Genomic DNA, 23,772 nt, shown 5'->3' with positions numbered 1-23,772 from the left:
GATACTATTGCACCATGGCAGCAGTCATAGTAAATATGTGTCAATGTCGCGTGCTAAGGCAGCTTTTTTTCCTGCAGTTATATTTTTGAATAAAAGCGTGCTTGTTCTGTTATATTTGTACCTTTTTGTGAAAGTGTTTCTTTGATATTTGGACTTCAGGCTTCATACATTATATAGTTTATGCCTACATTTTGTGATTTACTTCTAGAATATGAAAAATGTTTGTTTTAAAAATGTGTTTACACAGATTACTGTAGAAACGGAACACACATGAAATGCATGTGTTCCAAATAACGATCTATTATTTCCACTCTAAAACGCCACTTCAATCCCAGATAATCAATCAAGGCATGAGCTGGGAGAAGTTCGTGCACCTTCTAAGTCGGTGGGGGGATGGATCTATGAGTTTTTTCGTAAGCTCTGGTAATTCTAGTGTTAAACTCAAAATTCAGCGTTTTTCTTGTCCTTCATTGATGCATTTCATGAGCAATAAATTACATATCACTTCTTACTGGGAAATTTAGGTGTAGTCCATTGGGTGTTTGAATATTTTAGCATTTTACATTGAAAAAGGGTGTGGTGGGTTAGCACCCAGTTAATCCAGTTCAGAATTAAAGGGCCTAGAGGTTATCCCAGAAACATTGGTCCAAAATTTAAGAATCATCCCTGGGCTAGATGAAAAACGTTTGATAAACATGTTTATAAATGCACTCACACACTCTCACAAATGAGCATTTTAAAGTTGCCAGTCACCCAAAATGTGCACATCTTTGGGATGTGATAAAATGAACTTTAAAAGACATTGAAAAGCAGTACAGTAACCCGTTGAAAAATGTACTGCATGCTGCCCTAATGTGGAATTGTAACATCCTGCCATTTGTTTGTTTTAAGTATTTTAACCTTGCATCTACCTTAAATTAGGGAAATACAGTACACCCCCAAAATTCATGGGGGTTACGTTCCTAGAGCACCCACGAATTGTGAAAACCGCAAATTTTGGATGTGGTTAAAAAAAATGCCTATTTTCATAGTTTAAACTCTAAATATGCCCCAAAACACTTTAATTTAATTTCAAACTCGGCTTAATACATTACCTAAAAATAAAAAATTTAAAGTTAAACCTGGTATACTGTACTGCTATGTCTCCCGCAGTGCTAGAATGTAAAATACTGATGTTACCGCTATATGTACACTACTGTAATTCATGCAAGCGCGTTTTCATTGCCAGAAGCCTTAGATGGTGCAGCTTGTTTCGGCGGCATCTTGGGACTTTAACCCTTAAACTGCCGCATACTTGGGGGTTAATGCATCCCTGGACACCAAATAGTTTTTTGCTGCACTTTAAGTAAACGTCACAATTAACAAAGAAAAAGTGAAATTTTAATGGAACAAAGAGCATCACAATTACTGCAACACTGATCATTTTACATACTGCTAATGAACTGTAAAAACAATAAAAAAAAAAAAAAAAAACTACTGGAACAATATGTACAAAGTGCAACTGATGCCATGGATGAAACTCGGTAGATCACTGAGCCAACTGCACTTGAACTGGCTGTACGCAAGCACACAGGGGTAAGCGCTGACGCTGGCAGACTAGTCGAGTGCAGTGGCTGAATCCCAGAGACAGTGAGGCTGCAGTACTGCAGGGTGTCACGCTTGGGTCACACAAACACAGGAGATTGTAGAGACAGGAACTTTATTCAAACACTTCAAACAAACATGTCTCTTTCAGAAGTAAAACAAGCTCAGTATGAAGTTAGTTATCGATTTAAAGAATAGACAAACATCATAGGGGAGCACAACCCCCAAAAGGAGCAGAGAATGTCTGGGGGAGGAGAGGGAAACAAAGCAATCAGCCAAAAAGGACAGGTGCTGTGCAGGCATTTAAGTAAATGGAAATCGCAAGAACACTCAGCTGGAGATGTATCACAGTCACTCAGCAGCAAGGAGAACTGAATATGCCATAGTAGTCCGGTGCCGCTAAGATTCACATCGTCGAGAAGACGGTGATTTATTTATTTTTATGGTGGATATTCCAGGGGAGTATTTTTCGTACGTGGATTACTCGTTTAGCCGGATGTAATTGTTAATGATTTGGCATGATCCTGGATCTGTCGGTTTTTCGAAACTCTTGCTGGATGTGTTGTCATAGCAACACATCCTAATCCTCAAACCTGCTCAGAGCAGGTTTGTTCTATGTAAACAAGGATTAGCTCACACACTTAATCAGTGTCCGTGCGTGGAATTCATTCAGTCATGACTTCGCCGTTCATGAGTGAGCGACCAATTGATATCGGTACGCAAATTATAAGAAGAGAATTTCATATATGAGAGGGTTTTGCTCGATTGGCAAGATCCTTTATTGCTCCCGGAGGAAATTCTTTTCGAAAGATACCGCTTTTAGCCGAGGGGAAATATTGTACCTCAAAAATTTATTAGGACCTTATATTCGAAGTCAAACTCGGCGAAGTCGGGCTCTCACAACTACACAGACAGTATGCATTGCTTTGAGGTTTTTTGCAAGCGGCACTTTTTTTATATACTGTAGGAGATGTGGAAAATCTATCTAAAAGTACAGTTTGCCAGGCAATTCGTAAAGTCTGTTTGGCTCTGAAATATTTCTTTCAGGTTTTCATAGTGTTTCCTGGACACCTGCGTGTACAGACAAAAGAGGCATTTCATGCCATTGCAGGTAGGTAATACACAGGCAAAAACGCCCACAGTTCCATAAAGAATCTCACAATCAGCCTAACATTCTCATTACCCAGGGTTTCCAAATGTGATTGGGGCACATGGGACTGATCACAGTGGAGTTTGATCAAACATTATTTGGAAAATGTACCTCTCCTACTGATGAATAATCAGACACAGTGTCTTCATCAAATATTTGACGTTTGTCAATATCTCGTTGGTCAGACACAGGTTATAGGGATATGACATTCCCTGCAACTGACCCAACAAAAAAGAGGGCTATATGGAACCTACCTATGGCACACACTGAGGACAAATATATGCAATGACCATCCTTTACCTGAAATGAAGTGACCACTGCATCCTGCCACTGGTTCTGAGGAGGAGCTTCCCCCTGGAATGCCCTCAGAAACAGGGTGATGGGCATTTTGCTGGAGAGCCAACTCTTCTGCAGGGGTTAGGTCTGGACCGCATGGACCTCCACCTGTTTTTTGCTTGTCTGCCTTCTTGTTAGCTTTAAAATTAATGTTCTTTACATTATATATGGTTCTTTATGTCAACAGTTCTTTAAGTAGTTATACCAATATTTACCAGTTTGAAGTATATTCTTGTACTTCACTTTAACCTGTTCCTGTGTTCTCCTTGTGCTCACATTTGATCTGGAATTATGACATATTAAATAATAATTAATCTGACACATAGGAAATGCTGCTTTCAGTAAGTACAATGCACACGTGTTTAATTTGTCAGCCACTTTTTGCCAGCCGTCTTTTCTGGTTTGGGCTGCTTTTGCAGTGTTACCCCTTGTGCATATGAAATCTTGGAATTCTTTATGTCCTTTGAATAAAATGTCTTGCTCTGCTTGTGTGCTGGTGCGCCCGTTCTTTCGTCATTTTGTTACAGCCTTGCTGATCATGATCAAAGACTTGCTGATCATGTTTTCTAGACTCAATATATATAGGCTTTTTACTCGGCGCGGGCGTGCGCATTCATCTCGGATGATTAGATCCAGCTAGACTATTCTACTACACGGCTGCATTTGAAAAACCGACTTATCCCGGATGAGTTTCACTGGCATTAACTCATCCAAGATGAGGCATCTGATCTCGGATGATTTAAGCAACGTACGGAAAATGCGCCCCAGGAACGCACCCAGCCTTTACCCGACCCGTGCGCACTCACAGAGACAAAAACAAAGCAAACCGGTAAAAAAAAAAGGCAAATAAAGAATGTAATTAAAACAAATGAAATAAGAAAATGATACCACCCCTGTTCCCCTTATGGCGATTACACATTAAATACAACAAAGCACAAACAAAACACACACAGTAAATCATAAAAAAGTTAATGAAAAACGGCAATGGATGAAATGTAATGATGACAATAGGTAGTCCAGAGATCCGCACGTTGAATGGGAATGTAAAGATAGTCCTACTGGAAGTTCCTGAAATGGTGAAGACGGGTTCAGGAGCGCTCCTTTCTTTGCAGGATGGCCACGAATCCACTTTCAGTCCTCATGTACACAGGCAGATGGCAGACAATCCAGACGCACAAAACAATCCAGGACAAAATGGATACGTACAGGTGACCCAACAGAAGGCAGGCAGAGAGACAGGAATTTGAAACACAAATTACAAAAACTTTTTTTTTTTTGCTTTTGGTCACCGGCTCCCTTTTTAAAAGCCGCGCTGACATCCTTTGACCTCAACAGCCCCAGCACTCTCAGCAGAAGACCAATCAGATCCACTGCAGGGACTGCTGGTTGTTGCAGTTTCAAATTCTATTGGCTACTTTCACCATCCCAAGCCGCGTTTTCCCTACAGTTGCTTCCTGTTCTCTCTACAGTACAGTATTGCCATGATAAAAGCCATAAAAATTGAGGAGGATATTTGCGGTTCCGCTAATTATTAGTTAGGTTCTAAGGAAAAATCAGCGAATGACTGAGGCCGCGAACTCTGAACCACGACTTTGCGGGGGCCTACTGTACAGCAGATGTTGTTTATGTGGGAAAGTTCAATATACCTGAACTACTTTTAATACATTATTAGATATAGAAGAATATTATGCATATTGTGAACAGGTGACAGAACAAAGAACCCTTCCTGCTAACATTTCTTTAGTTTATGAATATAGTTGATGTAGAGATTAAAGTACCCTCAATGCAAATCCAGAATTATCTAGATTCGGTAAATTCATTTGATGGATTACAAGCCTATGCAGAAGCACGGCCAGACTTGTTGTCTATCAGGTGTCCGTATGCCACACAAACCAAAATAACAGTTTATGAACCTTAAGTTCAATTGGAATTTTGTTTCTACTCCCATAATAAAAAACGTTCACAGAGGACTGAAAGTGAGGAGAGTTATTAAAGAACTAAAAAAATTACAAACCTTGTTGACTATCATGTATTGCATAAGTTGATCATACAGTATATATGAGACAGAAGCTGTCCAAGTGAAGTCCTCTAGCCAAGCAGTTCAGTAGTTCCTCCTTACATTTTTGTCTTACTCAGTTTTGAGTACATGGCACTGAATGCAAGACTTAGGAGGAGAAAAACTTGTTTATTATTTAAAAATTGTATAGCATTTGTATACTGTTTATTTTATCATCACTACATCAGTACTGTCTGTCAGAGATTAATTGGAATTCAAACAGGGAATCGATCATTTGAAGGAAGTTAACCCAGAACTGGAGGTACATGTCACAGAACCTGTGTCCGTAAAACAAATGCATATACTGTAAATTGTGTCACCAGAAAATCGTAAATTTAGACTTCAGAAATTTATATCATTCCAAACACTGATGTCGTAATCTTGAGGGATTATATAGGATGAGATCTCAAATACTACCGCTATCTAGGATGTTACGAAATCCATTTTGGTTGTTTTTTGGGGTTTTTTTTTGCATTTTTTTCCTTTTGTTGTTTTTGTTTGGATTTTTCATGTGTATCCATTTTTAATATGAGATTATGTAAAATAAACCGTAACAGCAAATTGCAAAATAGTTTTGGAGTGTTCATCAACAAGTAAAACAGAAAAGAAAAATTAATCTAAAACAAAACTTGACCCTGATTCTATCTTAGACTTAATACATTTCAAACATTTAATTTTTCAGAGCTGTTCCTCTGGAGAAGGACAGGGATGCTACCTTCCATATGGATCTGGAAGTGAGAAGCACCCCAGCCAGAGAAAGGTTGTTTATATTAAAGAAACACGTGTAAAGACCAATCATCATGTGTACAAGACTTGTGTATTAAGGAAATTGATTTTTAGCTGTTTTTGGATCTTTCTGATTAATGTTTGTAAGATGGCATGTTTTCTTTGTAACAAAATCTGCCCTAGAAATCAAAAGTGAAGCTTTCTCCCCTGAATGTGTCACAATATTATTACCACATTTTATTGGCTAACTAAAAAGATTACAATATGCAAGCTTTCGAGGCAACTCAGGCCCCTTCTTCAGGCAAGATGTAATACAGAGACTGAAGTTCCCTGTGTTTATATACACACTCTAGGACAAGAAACAACATTGGTAAATCTTTAAATGAGAAATTTTAAATGTAAAAAATTAATAGATTCATTCATCCATCCATCCATCCATTGTCTCCCGCTTATCCGAGGTCGGGTCGCGGGGGCAGCAGCTTGAGCAGAGATCCCCAGACTTCCCTCTCCCCGGCCACTTCTTCTAGCTCTTCCGGGAGAATCCCAAGGCGTTCCCAGGCCAGTCGAGAGACATAGTCCCTCCAACGTGTCCTGGGTCTTCCCCGGGGCCTCCTCCCGGTTAGACGTGCCCGGAACACCTCACCAGGGAGGCGTCCAGGAGGCATCCTGATCAGATGCCCGAGCCACCTCATCTGACTCCTCTCGATGTGGAGGAGCAGCGGCTCTACTCTGAGCCCCTCCCGGATGACTGAGCTTCTCACCCTATCTTTAAGGGAAAGCCCAGACACCCTGCAGAGGAAACTCATTTCAGCCGCTTGTATTCGCGATCTTGTTCTTTCGGTCACTACCCATAGTTCATGACCATAGGTGGGGGTAGGAACATAGATCGACTGGTAAATTGAGAGCTTCGCCTTGCGGCTCAGCTCCTTTTTCACCACAACAGACCGATGCAGAGCCCGCATTACTGCGGATGCCGCACCGATCCGCCTGTCGATCTCACACTCCATTCTTCCCTCACTCGTGAACAAGACCCCGAGATACTTGAACTCCTCCACTTGGGGCAGGATCTCGCTACCAACCCTGAGAGGGCACTCCACCCTTTTCCGGCTGAGGACCATGGTCTCGGATTTGGAGGTGCTGATTCTCATCCCAGCCGCTTCACACTCGGCTGCGAACCGATCCAGAGAGAGCTGAAGATCACGGCCTGATGAAGCAAACACGACAACATCATCTGCAAAAAGCAGTGACCCAATCCTGAGCCCACCAAACCGGACCCCCTCAACGCCCTGGCTGCGCCTAGAAATTCTGTCCATAAAAGTTATGAACAGAATCGGTGACAAAGGGCAGCCCTGGCGGAGTCCAACTCTCACTGGAAACGGGTTCGACTTACTGCCGGCAATGCGGACCAGGCTCTGGCACCGATCGTACAGGGACCGAACAGCCCTTATCAGGGGGGCCGGTACCCCATACTCTCGGAGTACCCCCCACAGGATTCCCCGAGGGACACGGTCGAATGCCTTTTCCAAGTCCACAAAACACATGTAGACTGGTTGGGCAAACTCCCATGCACCCTCCAGGACCCTGCTAAGGGTATAGAGCTGGTCCACTGTTCCGCGACCAGGACGAAAACCACACTGTTCCTCCTGAATCCGAGGCTCGACTATCCGACGGACCCTCCTCTCCAGGACCCCTGAATAGACTTTTCCAGGGAGGCTGAGGAGTGTGATCCCTCTGTAGTTGGAACACACCCTCCTATCCCCCTTCTTAAAGAGGGGGACTACCACCCTGGTCTGCCAATCCAGAGGCACTGTCCCTGATGTCCATGCGATGTTGCAGAGGCGTGTCAACCAAGACAGTCCTACAACATCCAGAGCCTTGAGGAACTCCGGGCGTATCTCATCCACCCCCGGGGCCCTGCCACCAAGGAGTTTTTTGACCACCTCGGTGACCTCAGTCCCAGAGATGGGGGAGCCCACCTCTGAGTCCCCAGGCTCTGCTTCCTCATTGGAAGGCATGTTAATGGGATTGAGGAGGTCTTTGAAGTACTCCCCCCCACCGACCCACAACGTCCCAAGTCGAGGTCAGCACCGCACCATCCCCACCATACACAGTGTTGACACTGCACTGCTTCCCCTTCCTGAGACGCCGGATGGTGGACCAGAATCTCTTTGAAGCCGTCCAAAAGTCGTTCTCCATGGCCTCCCCAAACTCCTCCCACGCCCGAGTTTTTGCCTCAGCAACCACCAAAGCCGCATTACGCTTGGCCTGCCGGTACCTATCAGCTGCCTCCAGGGTCCCACAGGACAAAAGGGTCTTGTAGGACTCCTTCTTCAGCTTGACGGCATCCTTCACCACCGGTGTCCACCAACGGGTTCGGGGAATGCCGCCACGACAGGTATCGACCACCTTACGGCCACAGCTCCTGTCAGCTGCCTCAACAATAGAGGCACGGAACATGGCCCATTCGGACTCAATGTCCCCCACCTCCCTCGGTCTAGGGTTAATTTAACAAGAGAGAAAAGAAAAATGTATTGTCAAGATCTCTGGATAAGATAACTGTCCAACAAAGTCTTTTGAAGTTTGTAATGAGTTTTTTCAAAACAATGTGGATCTGTAGACAGGTTGTCTGTCATTCTGAGAGATGTAAACAATCCTCATATCTGGCCATAAAACTCTTGTCTTTATTCAATCCATGTTGTAATGTATTAAACTTTAGCATGAGTTTAACTTCCCATTCTTTTCTCTCTTGCTGTGTTTTGAAGTTGCCCATAAGCACTGTGACTTTAAAGTCCCTCTCACAGTGTCCATGGCTGTTGAAGTGGGCCGCTACAGGAACATCTGTGTTGCCATGTTTAATGTGGAACCTGTGTAAATTCATTCTCTGGCGGAGTGTTTGTCCAGTTTCTCCCACATAGAGTGCAGTGTCAGGACATTTCATGTGGAAAATTAGATAGACTACATTAGATGATCTGCAGGAAAATGATCCCTTGATGTGATGTTCAAGTCGGCAGTGTGGTATAACTATACGGTCTGTATCATAGATGTGGGCACATGTTTTGCATCTTTTCTGTAGGCATGGAGATGTGCCATTTTCTGTTGGTTCACTTAGGGAGCTTCAGACAATTAGTTGTTGAAGGTTTGATGGTTGTCTGTATGCCAGGAGGGGAGGTTCAGGAAATACATTTTTCAGTTTTTGGTCATTGTTTAGTATTGGCTGAAGTTCTTTTATAATTTTTCGAAGTGTTTCAAGATGTGGGTTGTAGGTGACAACAAGGGGGATGCGGTTCTTGTTGTCTTTGTTTTTTATATTCCAGAAGGTCGTCTCTGGGTATGGCAGTAGCTCTTCTTCTTTGAGTGTCTGTTGTTTTGAGGGTGTAACCTTGTCTGATGAAATCTTGTCTGAGCTCCTGCAGTTGTTGATCCCGGTCTGTCGGGTCTGAGCAAATACGATTGTACCATATTGCTTGGCTGAAAATAATGGAGCGCCTTGTATGCTTGGGGTGGAAGCTATCACTTTTCAGGTAGGTCCTTCTGTCTGTCGGTTTATGAAAAACAGAAGTTACAAGGGTATTGTCTTTGGTGTCAAGGAAGCTGACTTCTGTTTTTGAGTAATTCAGCTTCAGCTTTATGTTGGGGTGAAAACAATTATATTCATTATGAAAATGGAAGAGGTCCTTCTCACTGGCAGTCCAGATTATGAAGATGTCATCTATGTAACGGAGATACAACATTGGTTTTACGATGCACATTGACATGAAATCTTCCTCCAATTTTGCCTGAATAGGTTTGCATAGTGAGATGCAAACCGACAGCCCATTGCAGTCCCCATTTGCTGCAAGTAGCAATCTTGTCCAAAAGAGAATAGATTATGTGTCAGAGTGAATTTTATCATTTATATTACTGACTTTGTGGGTAAATCATGTTGTTTGAGGTACATTTCACATGCCAATATGCCATCATCATGGGGGATGTTTGTGTAAAGTGCCTCAACATCCATTGTGGCCTCAGGTAAGGGGCCTAAAACAGACAGTTTTTTTAAGAAGTCAGTGGTGTCCTGGATGTAGCTGGTTGTATTACAGGTGAGGGGTTTAAGGATGTGCTCCACCCAACCTGAAATATTTTCTGTAAGGGAGCCAATTCCTGAGATTATAGGCCTTCTTGGGTTCCCTTCTTTGTGGATTTTAGGAAGAATGTAGAAGTAACCCATTTTGGGGTTCTCAGGAATTAAACTGTTTACATGATCCCTGATGTCAAGAGGAAAACTACTTACTATTTTTTTAGTTCCTTTTTGTAGAGATCTGTTGGGTCTTCTTGCAGTTTGTAATAATGCATAGTATTGGACAATTGTCTTTGTGCCTCCTGTATATAATCTGATGTGTTCGTGATGACTAAAGCACCCCCTTTGTCTGCTGGTTTGATAATGATTTCTGTATTTTCCCTTAGTGAATGTATGGCTCTCCGCTCATCCCCAGTAATGTTTTCTATCCGATTTTGTTGCCTGTTTAAGATTCCTGATTTCACTCTCTGTCGGAAGCAGTCTATATAATTATCCAGGGTAGAGTTTCTGCCAGCTTCTGGTGTCCATGTGGATTTATTGGTGGGGTTGTTGTAACTGCTTGTTGTTGGTTCCTGTGTGTTACTGTTTTCTTTCTTGTGGAAAAATTCTTTTAGTCTTGAGTTTTCTGAAGAATTCTTCCATATCACTGCAGAGTCTGATGTTGTTAATGGGCTTTGCAGGACAATATTAGAGTCCCTTTGTAAGTACTGAAATCTCTGTTTCATTTGGTGTGTATGAGGAGAGATTAACAATGCAGGTCTGTTGCTCTTTGTTTTTTGCTATTAAGTGTCCAGCTTTCTCTCGTAGTCTGTGCAGCTTTTTCTTTTTGTTGACAATAAGGAGTTTCTGGAGTCTTTTGTAATAGCGATGGAGCTCCTTTACCATCTCCTGCCTGTCATTTCCAAGGAGCAGGATGAGGTCTTGGATCTCTCTTTGCGTGTTCTTCTTGATGTTGTAGAAAATTTGGATTAAGTGGTTTCTTATCCTTGCAGATGTCCTAAAACAAAGTTGCTCTGCAAACCGAGTATTATAAGTGTGAATGGTTGGATTCCTTATCATGATGCCTTTGCTGGAACTTTGAGTACCACTTGCAACATATTTAAAGAGAAAGATAATCTCTCATTTCAAACGAGCTGCAAACCATATGAGCAATAGAACTTATCACTGGTATCTGGAAAAATGTATAGTAATGCTCCAATCGATTGGCCATCAGTCTCAGTTGACTGATTTTTCAACCCATATGATTTAATGTGTCCTCTATAAATTAGCCAATCTCAAGACTATTTTTATTTTTCAGTTTTTGTTATGGTAATTTTAGATATAGTGCTCTTATATTCAAGGTGATATGGTACTGGGGGAGAGAACACTTGGTTTTGAAGCTAGTACAGTGATCCCTCGCTATATCGCGCTTCGCCTTTCGCGGCTTCACTGTATCGCGGATTTTATATTTAAGCATATTTAAATATATATCGCAGATTTTTTGCTGGTTCGCGGATTTCTGCGGACAATGGGTCTTTTCTGGTACATGCTTCCTCAGTTGGTTTGCCCAGTTGATTTCATACAAGGGACGCTATTGGCAGATGGCTGAGAAGCTACCCAGCTTACTTTTCTCTCTCTCTCTCTCTCTCTCTTGCGCTGACTTTTTCTGATCCTGACGTAGGGGGATTGAGCAGGGGGGCCGTTCGCACACCTAGACGATACCGACGCTCATCTAAAAATGCTGAAAGATTATCTTCACGTTGGCTACCTTCTGTGCAGCTGCTTCGTGAAGTGACATGCTGCACGATGCTTCGCATACTTAAAAGCTCGAAGGGCACGTATTGATTTTTTTATCTCTCTCTCTATCTCTCTCTCTCTCTCTCTCTCTCTCTCTCTCTGCTCCTGACGGAGGGGGTGTGAGCTGCCGCCTTCAACAGCTTTGTGCCGTGGTGCTTCGCAAACTTAAAAGCCAAACAGCCCTATTGATTTGTTTGCTCCTTTGAAGAGGAAGATATGTTTGCATTCTTTTAATTGTGAGACTGAACTGTCATCTCTGTCTTGTCATGGAGCACAGTTTAAACTTTTGAAAAAGAGACAAATGTTTGTTTGCAGTGTTTGAATAACGTTCCTGTCTCTCTACAACCTCCTGTGTTTCTGCGCAAATCTGTGACCCAAGCATGACAATATAAAAATAACCATATAAACACATGGTTTCTACTTCGCGGATTTTCTTATTTCGCGGGTGGCTGTGGAACGCAACCCCCGCGATGGAGGAGGGATTACTGTACTTCCTGTAAAAAGATTATCCAGGCAGACTTTATAAGAGGAAGTTTTGGCTCTTACAATAACGAAAGTAGAGTAATAGAATCTGAGAAAAAAGGAATCTTGTGAGTCATCCTGTGCATGAACAGGAGTAATAGAGATGTATGTTGTCCAGCTGAAGTTGGAGTGGTAGAGAGGCATGTTTTTGGCAGAAAATAAAACAAAAGCTGCTGTACTGAGCTCAGAATTTTCATTCTGTTTTTTATTAAAACAGACACACCTTTTCCAAGTGTGGATGGCATTTAAGCTTGTGTTTTTAGTACATTTTTTAAAGGAAACAAGAACAGATAAAGAATTTTTAAATAATAGGTTGTTGTCTTAAAAACCCTTTAACCGCCAACTCCCTAAATATTCCCCAAGCCAGGCGAAATCTGAACAATTTTTGTTTTTTTACTTTTTTACATTTTTTTTACATTTTTTACATTTATTCAAGCAGTATTGACCACTAAATGTTGTGCAAGTTGCCAGTGTATACACGAAATCTATAAATGTAACCTGAATTCTCAGCTAAGCAAAACATCTTGATACCAAACCGTGCCCTTTTCAATGGTAGATACTGTCGAAACTGTAAGCGGCCCTTCCACGACAATAAACTTTCATCAACTGCAACTGACGGTCCTGGCATGTAGGGCAACTGACATGCTTCAAATAAATGATCAATCAAAGGACGTAGCTTGAACAAGTGGTCGCGGTTTGGATCTTTCTTATCTGGCTCGTTTCTGTTGTCATTCAAATGAAAGAATTTCAGCAGCAAAGAGAATCGGTTACGTGTCATGACAGCTGCAAAAATAGGTGTTGCATACATAGGATCTGTAGACCAGTACATCTCAATATCTGGTTTTCTGATTATTCCCATCAACATCAAAATCCCAATGAATTTTTTCATTTCGTTTTCATCAGTGTCAAACCAAGCACGAACACGGGAATGTGGAGGTAAATTGGGATTTTTCTCAATAAACTGTGCTGCATACAGATTTGTCTGATGAACAAAATGTCTAATCAAATCAGGTGACACAAACAGCTCATAAAACTGCTCAGCAGTGTAATTGTTTACATCAACAATAAAGCCACACGTTCCCTCAAACGAATGCAGAAAAGGTAGTTCACCACGGGCAGCAGCCCAGCTGAGATGCTGGGGATACACCCACTCAGCGCCGTCATCCGATGCGTCTTCATTCACAATATCATGCAGCGCACGTTGCTGCTCATCACTGTCACTAAAATCTTCTTCAGAACTGCTACAATCATGATCAGAACTGTCCAAAATTGCCTGCAAAGCCTCACTTGAAGTCAGTTTACGTTTCGCCATATTCACAGCTGTTACATGCGAATCACGTCACATGACTGGCCAAAACAACCACAGACTTGTCGAAATACAACGTAGTAATAATACCCACGCCAAACCGTCAGTTATACTACTTGCCAGGCATTCATATAACCACAGGCAAATGTGCCGGATAATTCCGGCAGTATGGCGCTAGCATTAAAACAGCGGTGCCGGATATATCCGGCAGAGGGCGGTGAAGGGGTTAATAGAGAAACTTGTCTTTTTTTAATTTAATTGATTTTTATAAAAATCAACATTCTATACACATAACTCAAAAAAAAAAAAAAAAAAACTTATTATAAAAAGTTTCTAAACAAATCAACACCCACCCCTGAGAAAGAGAGCTAGGCCAGCAGTGTAAAACTTTATGCTAGTTAAGATAAGTGAATAGGTAAGTTAATAAATGAATAAAGATAAATGGAGTAAACGTGGGGAGAGAACCTGCTTCCTCAATTTAAATGCTTATTCTAAAATGTTATTGATTAGATCCTGCCAGGTTTTGAACAGGTTTTGTACAGATCCTCTAAGTGCGAACTTGCTCAAGTTTATATGCAAAATAGGCATGTTAACCTGTGTCATCTTGATAAGGGTTTAAGGGGATTTTATGTATTTCGTTTTTTTGTTTTGTTTTGTTTTTTATGATCACTGAACAACAAGTCTATTGAAATTCATTTCATTAATCTAAAATGAACGGGTACAATCTGCAGTCTACAGTCTTAACTCTAAAAATACAAGGGTATAATACTTTAATGTAGAACATATGGTTTCTATACCTTCTTTTTTTAGTGTTTTTTTTTTTTTTTTTTTTGAATTTGGATAAAGGAAAAAAGTCCATCGGAATCGGGAAATTCCTGTAATATAAAATCAGTAATCGGTTTCGGCTCTTAAAAAATACAACTGATCGGAGAATCCCTAAAAAATTAACAACAAATATGCAGGATCACCCAGTGCTGAACCCTACAAAAATGATTAACAGGAAGACAATTGTGTCGTTCTTATTATGAATAGGGAGGGAAGGCAAATAAAATGCTAACCCAGGAAATTCAGAATGCTATTTGCAGAAATTGCTAAGGCAAGAAATTAACACATTAACCATATTAAGGAAGACTCCGTTCATGTAAACAAGCTGATTTCTGACTTTTTCAGTTTATAATGTGAAACCATACAGGGCTGTTCCTTGTCACCAGTTTTATTTGGTATCACTATTGAACACCACTCTATCTGTAACCAGAGATTAAGGGAATTGAAGGAATTGAAACAATCTGTATACAAATGGCATTGTGCTTTACATTATTGATCCCTTCTTCACAGTTTCATGTGTACTTAATGCAAAATAGAATTTTTAAGAAATCTCAAGCATTCATAATTAACTTGAATAATAGCATATCAGCATTTTATAGTTGGCATATTCCTGCATATCAGATTCAATTTGATCATAAATTGCTTGTTTTGGTGACATTTTAAGTATAAACAAGTTGTAAATTCAATTTAGACAGCAAACTAACTAAAGCAGTGGCATTTATATGAAAATGTTAGTGTACAGTATATTTAAAGTTTATTTTATGATCTAAAGAAATGGCTTGGAAACATTTTTGTCACTAGCTATGTGGTTTAGAATTCTTGTTTTGGAAAATTTCCCCATTCTTCGATGTAGATCACTACCAGCTGTGGGGTACTTTCCAGCTGTTTTGCATACACGGCACATTTAATGTTAACCCACGGATTTTCATTGATGTTTAAATCTGGGGAGTGCAAGGGCCATTCTAAATCCTTCACTTTGTGTTTCTTGAGGTACTTCATGGTGAATTTCAAAGTGAGTTTTAGATTGTTGTCTTTTTGCAGATGCCATTCTTCTTTCGCTTCAGTTTCCTGACTGTCTATGATTCTCCTTTGGGATTTGTTGATATTTAGCGGTATCCATTCTTCCCTGTACTTGCTGAATGGGTCCTGTGCCTGCTTGCCGCCACACAGTCCCAAAGCATAATAGATGCACCCCCATGCTTAACAGTTAGCAAGGTGCTCATTCCTTCAAATGCTAGTCTTTTATCAGATGTTGTTTTGCATACTTTAAGACATTGTTTTTGTGGTGAGATTGCAGGTGAGATTGCACACAAGATTTCCTTTTGGTGGCTTTTCCAACAACAGCCTTTTATATGGATATAATATTAGCAAAAAGAATCTTGTAAATTAACCCTTGTGATAGAGCCACTGTGTGCACAATTCTTCAAGGATAAGATAATGTGCAGAAGAAACTCTGTATTGGCCCCAGTAATGTAATTTCAGGAAATATCACATTTCCACCCTTTTATCTGCTATTTATTATACATCTGAATTGTGTTTTTAAAATATTGAAGTAACTGTTCAAGAGATCATCATGTGCAACACTATCCGAACTAGAATCCTTAGCCGGAACTGTGTAAGTAAAAGTGTCATATAGGTCAGAAAATGCTGTGAAATATTGTTGTCTTTATATGATACAGCCACAGAGATCACACTATTTGTATCAAAATAAAAAAATGGTCCACCACTTTGAGAAATGACTTGGATGCCCCATTCAGCTAATGCAAGGTTCAGCTTAGCTGGTAAGAAAGGCAAGTTTACTTTCCTGCAGAACTTTCTTCAATGTTACATCTTTCACAATAATTCCTTTCTGTCCTTTAAGGTGATTTTCTGCAGCTAGCACTACTAGTGCCTTTCACAAATGTAGGGTATTTTAGGAATTTACTGCATAACTTCAAGTTGAGTGCATGTGTGAACAAAGTCAGGAGAAGATTGCTATATAAGGCAATGCAGCAATTTCCCAGGTCAAGACCTAGGATAATTACCAGGAATCTTCCAGGTTGGTGTATGTGTGAAGAGGTACACACAATTGCCATGAAAATTATGTAAGCTATTGCAGTATTCTCATTTATGACAATATTCATGTGAGTAGTCCAATCTTTAAGAAACGCTAGTAATGAAAAATAAAACAAGTTTCTTCATTGTTTAGAATTTGTGTTCTTAGGTTTTCATTTTTTAAAACGATGTGGAAATTGATCAGATTTTGGAATAGATTAATTTATTTCCATCCAAGCCAAAGAGAAAACTGTTCAGCCAGCTTATCACCAAACACAGTTGTGCACCATTATCACAGATGTTACTTGTTAGAGGCAAGGTTTGGTGGCTTTGAAGCTAGGTGAAGGACAATCTGCGGTGGTCTGTTTAAGTCTTATGGTAGCTGAGGTTCATGACACTCACTAGGACTGTAAATATGAAGTAATCTAAATGTTTTAGGCATTTGACTGATTTTTCTGATATCTTATAGTGTTTGTCAAAAATTCTCATTTATGTTACAAGTATGTTTTACAACATTGAATAATACATTTAATGAAACTGGCACTGTATTTAGATGAGGGAGATAACAATGAAAAGCCTGCAGTTGGAGGTGGTGTTCTGTTGGATGCCTTTTACGGTCTCTACCCTCTTGCTCGGGATCATAAGTGCATACAACATGTACAATATGTGTGAATGAGCAAATCTCAATAAATTCCGGGTTGGTCTACTCAGAAATTTCCTGGGTCACATATGTGAAAAAGACTTTAAAACAAAAGGATGGAAGCATACACATATTAGACCATGGTAAGAAGGTACAATAATATGGTACACAAAAGTATACAGATACAGTACATGCTTTTTTTCCAAGTGTGCAACTAATGCAAGTTTCATGATAAGATGAAATAAATTTAACAGGCAATTAAACACGCTTTCAATAAGTACTTTGCATTTGTTTATTCTGAGTTGTGTTTGTGCATCCTATGTACATATACAGTAGTTGAATACTATATATTGTTTATCTCACTTAATAAAACCATGGGGCATGAGGTGCTATTTTTTGAAGTTTCTTTTACATGACAGTAATGCTAAATGAAACAAACACTTCAATCTGCAAAGTAAAATTAATCTGTTGACATTGACTGAGTAAGTTTGTGTCATTGAATGTCATTATAGCTGGTTTGCTGTAGGCAAGTCTATGTTGTCGACTTGATAATAACCCCTCAAATTTAAGCTTCTGAACCATTGTTTTCTGTAATAAAACTTCATTTTTTGCATATGGTTTTATCCATTTATGTATTCATTTAAAATTAATTAGCTCAGAACCTTCGAGGCATTTCTGTGAAATTTCTGCATTTAGTAATTATTGCCCCGAATTGAGCTATTTTCCCCTACATTATCCCCACATCTTCTATGGAATCGCAGTTCCTTATTTTAAAAAAGTGCAGGAAGTTTTGCATGCAAAATAATTTATTGCATTATTATTCGATCTCTTCTGAGTTGAATAATCACATATGGAGTGAGTACCTAGAGCTTTTTTAGCTAAGCTCAGAACTTAGAATTTCTAAGTCTTTTTCAAAATTTGAAAGTCTAAATCACAGTGGGGGGAAAAAACCCACAGAGCGCCATTAGGCCATCTTTTTAGACCTCTCTTAAGTATATATTTTAAGTTTAACATTGAAACTGAGTAAATCAGCCCTTACAATAGGTGTTTTTTAAAAATTTATTTAAAACAACGATTTCTTTTCTATTGCATAACACATAGTTAAGACTGTTTGCATACTGTTGTTTTAAATATGAATTAAGGCTCCAGTTTGAATTTAAACCACATGGCTCCCACTTTGACCTAGTAACATGTGCTTTGGCCTCTAAATGATTGTGATCTCATTGATCTCAGACTATGTAGGTGTCCCTTTTGGAGTTAAGTTGCTTATACATCAATGTATCCCACTTCCATAGATTCTATCGTGTAAAATGAAACATGGAGAAATAGTGTCTGCATATTTTGTGGATTTTCTGGATAATGGAGGTTGTCATGTACAGTATCTGCTTTAACTCTGTAATTAAAATACATCTGGTTATTATCAACTCAGTATATACTGTAGTTATACATGGGCCTCAGTTATAATTTTAGCTTTCAAAACTTCATTATATCTTCATTTTTCTACATTAGTTACTTCTAATGGACATAGGTGCAAATTACAAGGAATCCATGAGATGTCTTGTGCTCTTGTTTTTGTTTTTCAGTAAGAATCCACAGGGAATAAGAACTTGAATAAAAAAAAATGCCATTAATATACATATATATACATATATATATATATATACTCAGTATGTATATATATATATATATATATATATATATATATATATATATATATATATATATATATATATATATATATTATATAATGTACCTAAAATGATAAGCTGGTGACTTGTATTTTTTTTTTTTGGTAATCAGGAGCAGTTTGGCAAAGAGTTATTTCATAGAATCACTAAGTGATCTAGTCAATTTGTGAAGTGGTTCAAAAATTCTATATTTTAATGCAGTTATTTCACAAAGTACCTAATTGTTTTAATGATCAATTGTTCAGTGTGTATAATGTTTATGGAAAAACTGTTTAGTTACAGTTTATTTCATAAACTGAAATAACCTGCCAGTTTATAAAGTAATCTGCTTATATAATGCTGTTAATTCACTGCGTAAATTACTGTCAACACAGACTACATACTGGAATTATAAATTCTTTTCTCTGAATTCCTAAACCATTGAATAGTTTGTTTGGTGATTTGAGTTGTAATTTTTACAAATGGAATTTACTATATACTGTATACTAAAACTGAATACAAATTGCTTTTCCAACTTACTTTGCTTGAAAGTATCAGCAATGGGAAAATATTGCCAATGGCTAACCAAATAAGCTTGGTGGATTGAATGAACAATCTCCTCTTGTTTGCTAGAGCTTCAGATCCTTAAGAAGGAACCTGTTTCGGAATAAGGACCGAGACCATTGCAAGATGCACATTTGCTGTCATATGACCAGTTTATTCACAGCAATCTAGTAAATAAGTCATTACTATGTGGTGCGAAGTGCACATTTAATATACCACTTTTACATCTCCATCACTCTCTGCACACTGAGAATCCTGCTTTTGTAAAGAGCTGTATTTTCAAGTACCACATTTGTTTTGAGTTTTCATGTGTGTCATTTAAGCACCAGTGCTTGATTCATAAGCGCTTATTACTTTAAAAATACACCAGTAATCCCTCCTCCATCGCGGGGGTTGCGTTCCCCCTCCGTCAGGAGCAGAGAAGGAGAGAGAGACAGAGAAAAACAAACAATTGAAAATCAATACGTGCCCTTCGTGCTTTTAAGTATGCGAAGCACTGTGCAGCATGTCGCTTCAGGAAGCAGCTGCACAGAAGGTAGCAACGTGAAGATAATCTTTCAGCATTTTTAGACGAGCGTCCGTATCGTCTAGGTGTGCGAACAGCCCCCCTGCTCAATCCCCCTAAGTCAGGATCAGAGAAAGTCAGCGCAAGAGAGAGAGAGAGAGAAAAGTAAGTTGGGTAGCTTCTCAGCCATCTGCCAATAGCGTCCCTTGTATGAAATCAACTGGGCAAACCAACTGAGGAAGCATGTACAAGCAATTAAAAGACCCATTGTCCGCGGAAATCCGCGAACCAGCAAAAAATCCGCGATATATATTTAAATATGCTTACATATAAAATCCGCGATAGAGTGAAGCCGCGAAAGGCGAAGCGCAATACAGCGAGGGATTACTGTAAACTCAACTGTATTATATTTTTGCTGTAAGTGTAAAGATTGAAAGAATGGAACCGGATTTGAGTTTATTTCTGACTGACTTTCATTGATCACTCTGCTTCAGCACAGAACACACAACTGGCGCCCCTTGGTGACAAGTACCAAGTCAAAACTGGTCCTGCACACCTAATCTGGTGTTTCTCCTTGATCATGTCCATTCCTTTTTTTTTTTTTTTTTTTTTTTGAAGGGTTGTACTTTCAAGTTGTCGTTTCCACTTGCTTATTTTAAACAACTGTGCTAAATTTGCAAATATGTCATGAGTTGTTGATAGTCTGCAAGCAATTAAGTAAAACATAACAGTAAGAAATACTTAAAAAGCATATAAGCTGCAAATGTATGTGCAGCACATTTTAATATACAGTATTTGAATATGTACTTACTATTAATATGAATAGTCAAACTTTAATTTTAGGCTAATTTGACATTCCTTTTAAAATGTGTTAATTTGTTTGTTATAACTACATTAAAAAATAATTTGACTCGGTGAACTTTTCCTCTTTAAAATTACAGTCCCTTACTAGGCCACCTTAGTTATCAAAAATCCTACTATCCTTGCACACGCACATGTTTATACAAATTTTTCTTTGTGTATAGTGTATTGATATTAAAAATTACAGTTACGTTAAACCAAGTATTGTTTTTTGACAAAGCTCAAGCTTTAATATATTGTTTGTCTTTGTTGCTTGTTTTCAGAAATTACAGAAAATGGTAAAATTGAACTCAAGACAGGGGAGTTTTATAGAACCTGTCAAAAAGAAGCAAACTAAAGAAATAAAGGTTAGAAGATCTAGAATTGGCAGTGGTGCCCCTCTGCCTTCTCATACCTGCCCTCATTGTCGTGTGACATTCAAGAGCTGTGACTCCCTTATTATGCACAAAATAAGACACATAGAAGGAAAACATTGGCCTTGTCCTGTAAGTATGCTTTTTTTTTTTATTTCTCTTTTACAGTGTTGTTTTAAACATTTTGTATGCCTGAATTCTATTCTGAATTTGTTTGAAGCAAATATTTGGTATAATGGCTAATTTACATGTGAAATAGTGCCTAAGATGGCATAATTTATCAATTTGGATTAAAATATGGCATATTGTGTATGTATTTGCATATATATTTGATACATAACTCATATACTAGCTAAAGTCCATGCCGTTGCTTGGGTTTATTTTTGTAGAATAGGTTAAGGAAATAAAGCAAAGGTTTGTTTTTTTTTTATTAAATAGTGCTATTGCTAGCTGTGCTATCCGTTATCCACAATGCCTATCAGCGTCTCTGCTGTCTTGTGTTGAGAATTTGTTCTTTTTGGGTCATATAGGATTCCAGAATTACGTACCTCCTTGATGGGTTGTAACCATGAACACTGTCATGTGTGACTCATAGTCTTAGTTCAAGGTGCATAGTTCTTAGTGCTTAAATTATGGAGAGAAAAAAGGCAGACAAAGCAAGAGTTAAACAACAACCCTTTTGATTTCGTTTGTGTTGATCAAGCCTCATCCAACACCGCCCTGCAAAAGCACACAATACTCTTTTTTTTTTTTTTTTTTTTTTTTTTTTTTTTAATGTTACAGTAGATAGAAGCATTTTGCAGAGTTGCTATTCAGATCTTTCACTTTCCCTGAGCGATCTGGTGGCACTGATGTGCAAACTGTGGTACACGGGTGGGTGAACTTTTAGATCCACAGAGACCAAATTTTGGGGTCCAAAGTAGTCTGTCTTGTTTGAAAGGTCCTAGAAATGTGCAAAATTTAGTCTAGATCGGTCAAAGGGTGTAGGATTGTATTGGGAACATACAGGCAGTGAGACATTCTGTTTCTATATGTACACTGTGTGTGTGTGTCTGTATATATAAACTTGCATCATTTTTCAATGTGCACACCATTAACAGCATTACCATTATTAAAGATTAAATAATGGTTACATTTATTAGGCAAGCTTTATGTTTTCACTATGTAGCAGGACAGCTTCATTTAATCAAAATTAAGTTTTGTCTGCATGTCTCATTGTTTTTCTATGGCACTTTTTCTATTATTGATTCATTTCCCTGTTACAGTTAATTCCAAATTGGGACAGGTGCTACAGTGCATCCAGAAAGTATTCACAGCGCATCACTTTTTCCACATTTTGTTATGTTACAGCCTTATTCCAAAATGGATTCATTTTTTTCCTCAGAATTCTACACACAACACCCCATAATGACAACGTGAAAAAGTTTACTTGAGATTTTTTGCAGATTTATTAAAAATAAAAAAATTGAGAAAGCACATGGCAAAGGCTGTGAATACTTATGTACATGAACCTCAAAACAGAGCTCAGGTGCATCCTGTTTCCCCTGATCATCCTTGAGATGTTTCTGCAGCTTCACTGGAGTCCACCTGTGGTAAATTCAGTAGATTGGACATGATTTGGAAAGGCACACACCTGTCTATATAAGGTCCCACAGTTGACAGTTCATGTCAGAGCAGAAACCAAGCATGAAGTCAAAGGAATTGTCTGTAGACCTCCGAGACAGGATTGTCTCAAGGCACAAATCTGTGGAAGGTTACAGAAAAATGTCTGCTGCTTTGAAGGTCCCAATGAGCACAGTGGCCTCCATCATCCGTAAGTGGAAGAAGTCCAAAACCACCAGGACTCTTCCTAGAGCTGGCCGGCCATCTAAACTGAGCGATCCGGGGAGAAGGGCCTTACTCAGGGAGGTGACCAAGAACCCGATGGTCACTCTGTCAGAGCTCCAGAGGTCCTCTGTGGAGAGAGGAGAACCTTCCAGAAGGACAACCATCTCTGCAGCAATCCACCAATCAGGCCTGTATGGTAGAGTGGCCAGACAGAAGCCACTCCTTAGTAAAAGGCACATGGCAGCCCACCTGGAGTTTGCCAAAAGGCACCTGAAGGACTCTCAGACCATGAGAAAGAAAATTCTCTGGCCTGATGAGACAAAGATTGAACTCTTTGGTGTGAATGCCAGGCATCACGTTTGGAGGAAACCAGGCACTGCTCATCACCAGGCCAATACCCATCCCTACAGTGAAGCATGGTGGTGGCAGCATCATGCTGTGGGGATGTTTTTCAGTGGCAGGGACTGGGAGACTAGTCAGGATAAAGGGAAAGATGACTGCAGCAATGTACAGAGACATCCTGGATGAAAACCTGCTCCAGAGCGCTCTTGACCTCAGACTGGGGCGACGGTTCATCTTTCAGCAGGACAACGACTCTAAGCACACAGCCAGGATATCAAAGGACTGGCTCCAGGACAACTCTGTGAATGTCCTTGAGTGGCCCAGCCAGAGCCCAGACTTGAATCCGATTGAACATCTCTGGAGAGATCTTAAAATGGCTGTGCACCGACACTTCCCATCCAACCTGGTGGAGCTTGAGAGGTGCTGCAAAGAGGAATGGGCGAAACTGGCCAAGGATAGGTGTGCCAAGCTTGTGGCATCATATTCAAAAAGACTTGAGGCTGTAATTGCTGCCAAAGGTGCATCAACAAAGTATTGAGCAAAGGCTGTGAATACTTATGTACATGTGACTTCTCAGTTTTTTTATTTTTAATAAATTTGCAAAAACCTCAAACTTTTTTCACATTGTCATTATGGGGTGT

General features: G+C 39.5%; 1 protein-coding gene across 2 annotated transcripts in view; it reads left to right on the top strand.

The window, feature by feature from the left end:
- si:dkey-229b18.3 (uncharacterized) overlaps window positions 1–23,772 on the top strand; it is a 66,945-nt gene that overhangs the window by 37,882 nt on the left and 5,291 nt on the right. For both annotated transcript variants that reach the window (XM_028800686.2, XM_028800687.2), the window contains one exon: window positions 20,873–21,094. In XM_028800686.2, the coding sequence (XP_028656519.1) occupies window positions 20,873–21,094 (222 nt within the window). The remainder of the gene's footprint in view (window positions 1–20,872; window positions 21,095–23,772) is intronic.

The sequence above is a fragment of the Erpetoichthys calabaricus genome, chromosome 4, assembly GCF_900747795.2.
Source record: "Erpetoichthys calabaricus chromosome 4, fErpCal1.3, whole genome shotgun sequence".
Taxonomy (NCBI): Eukaryota; Metazoa; Chordata; class Cladistia; order Polypteriformes; family Polypteridae; genus Erpetoichthys; species Erpetoichthys calabaricus.
The sequence above is the reverse complement of the archived record's forward strand: the minus strand, read 5'-3'. Positions and strand labels throughout refer to the sequence as shown.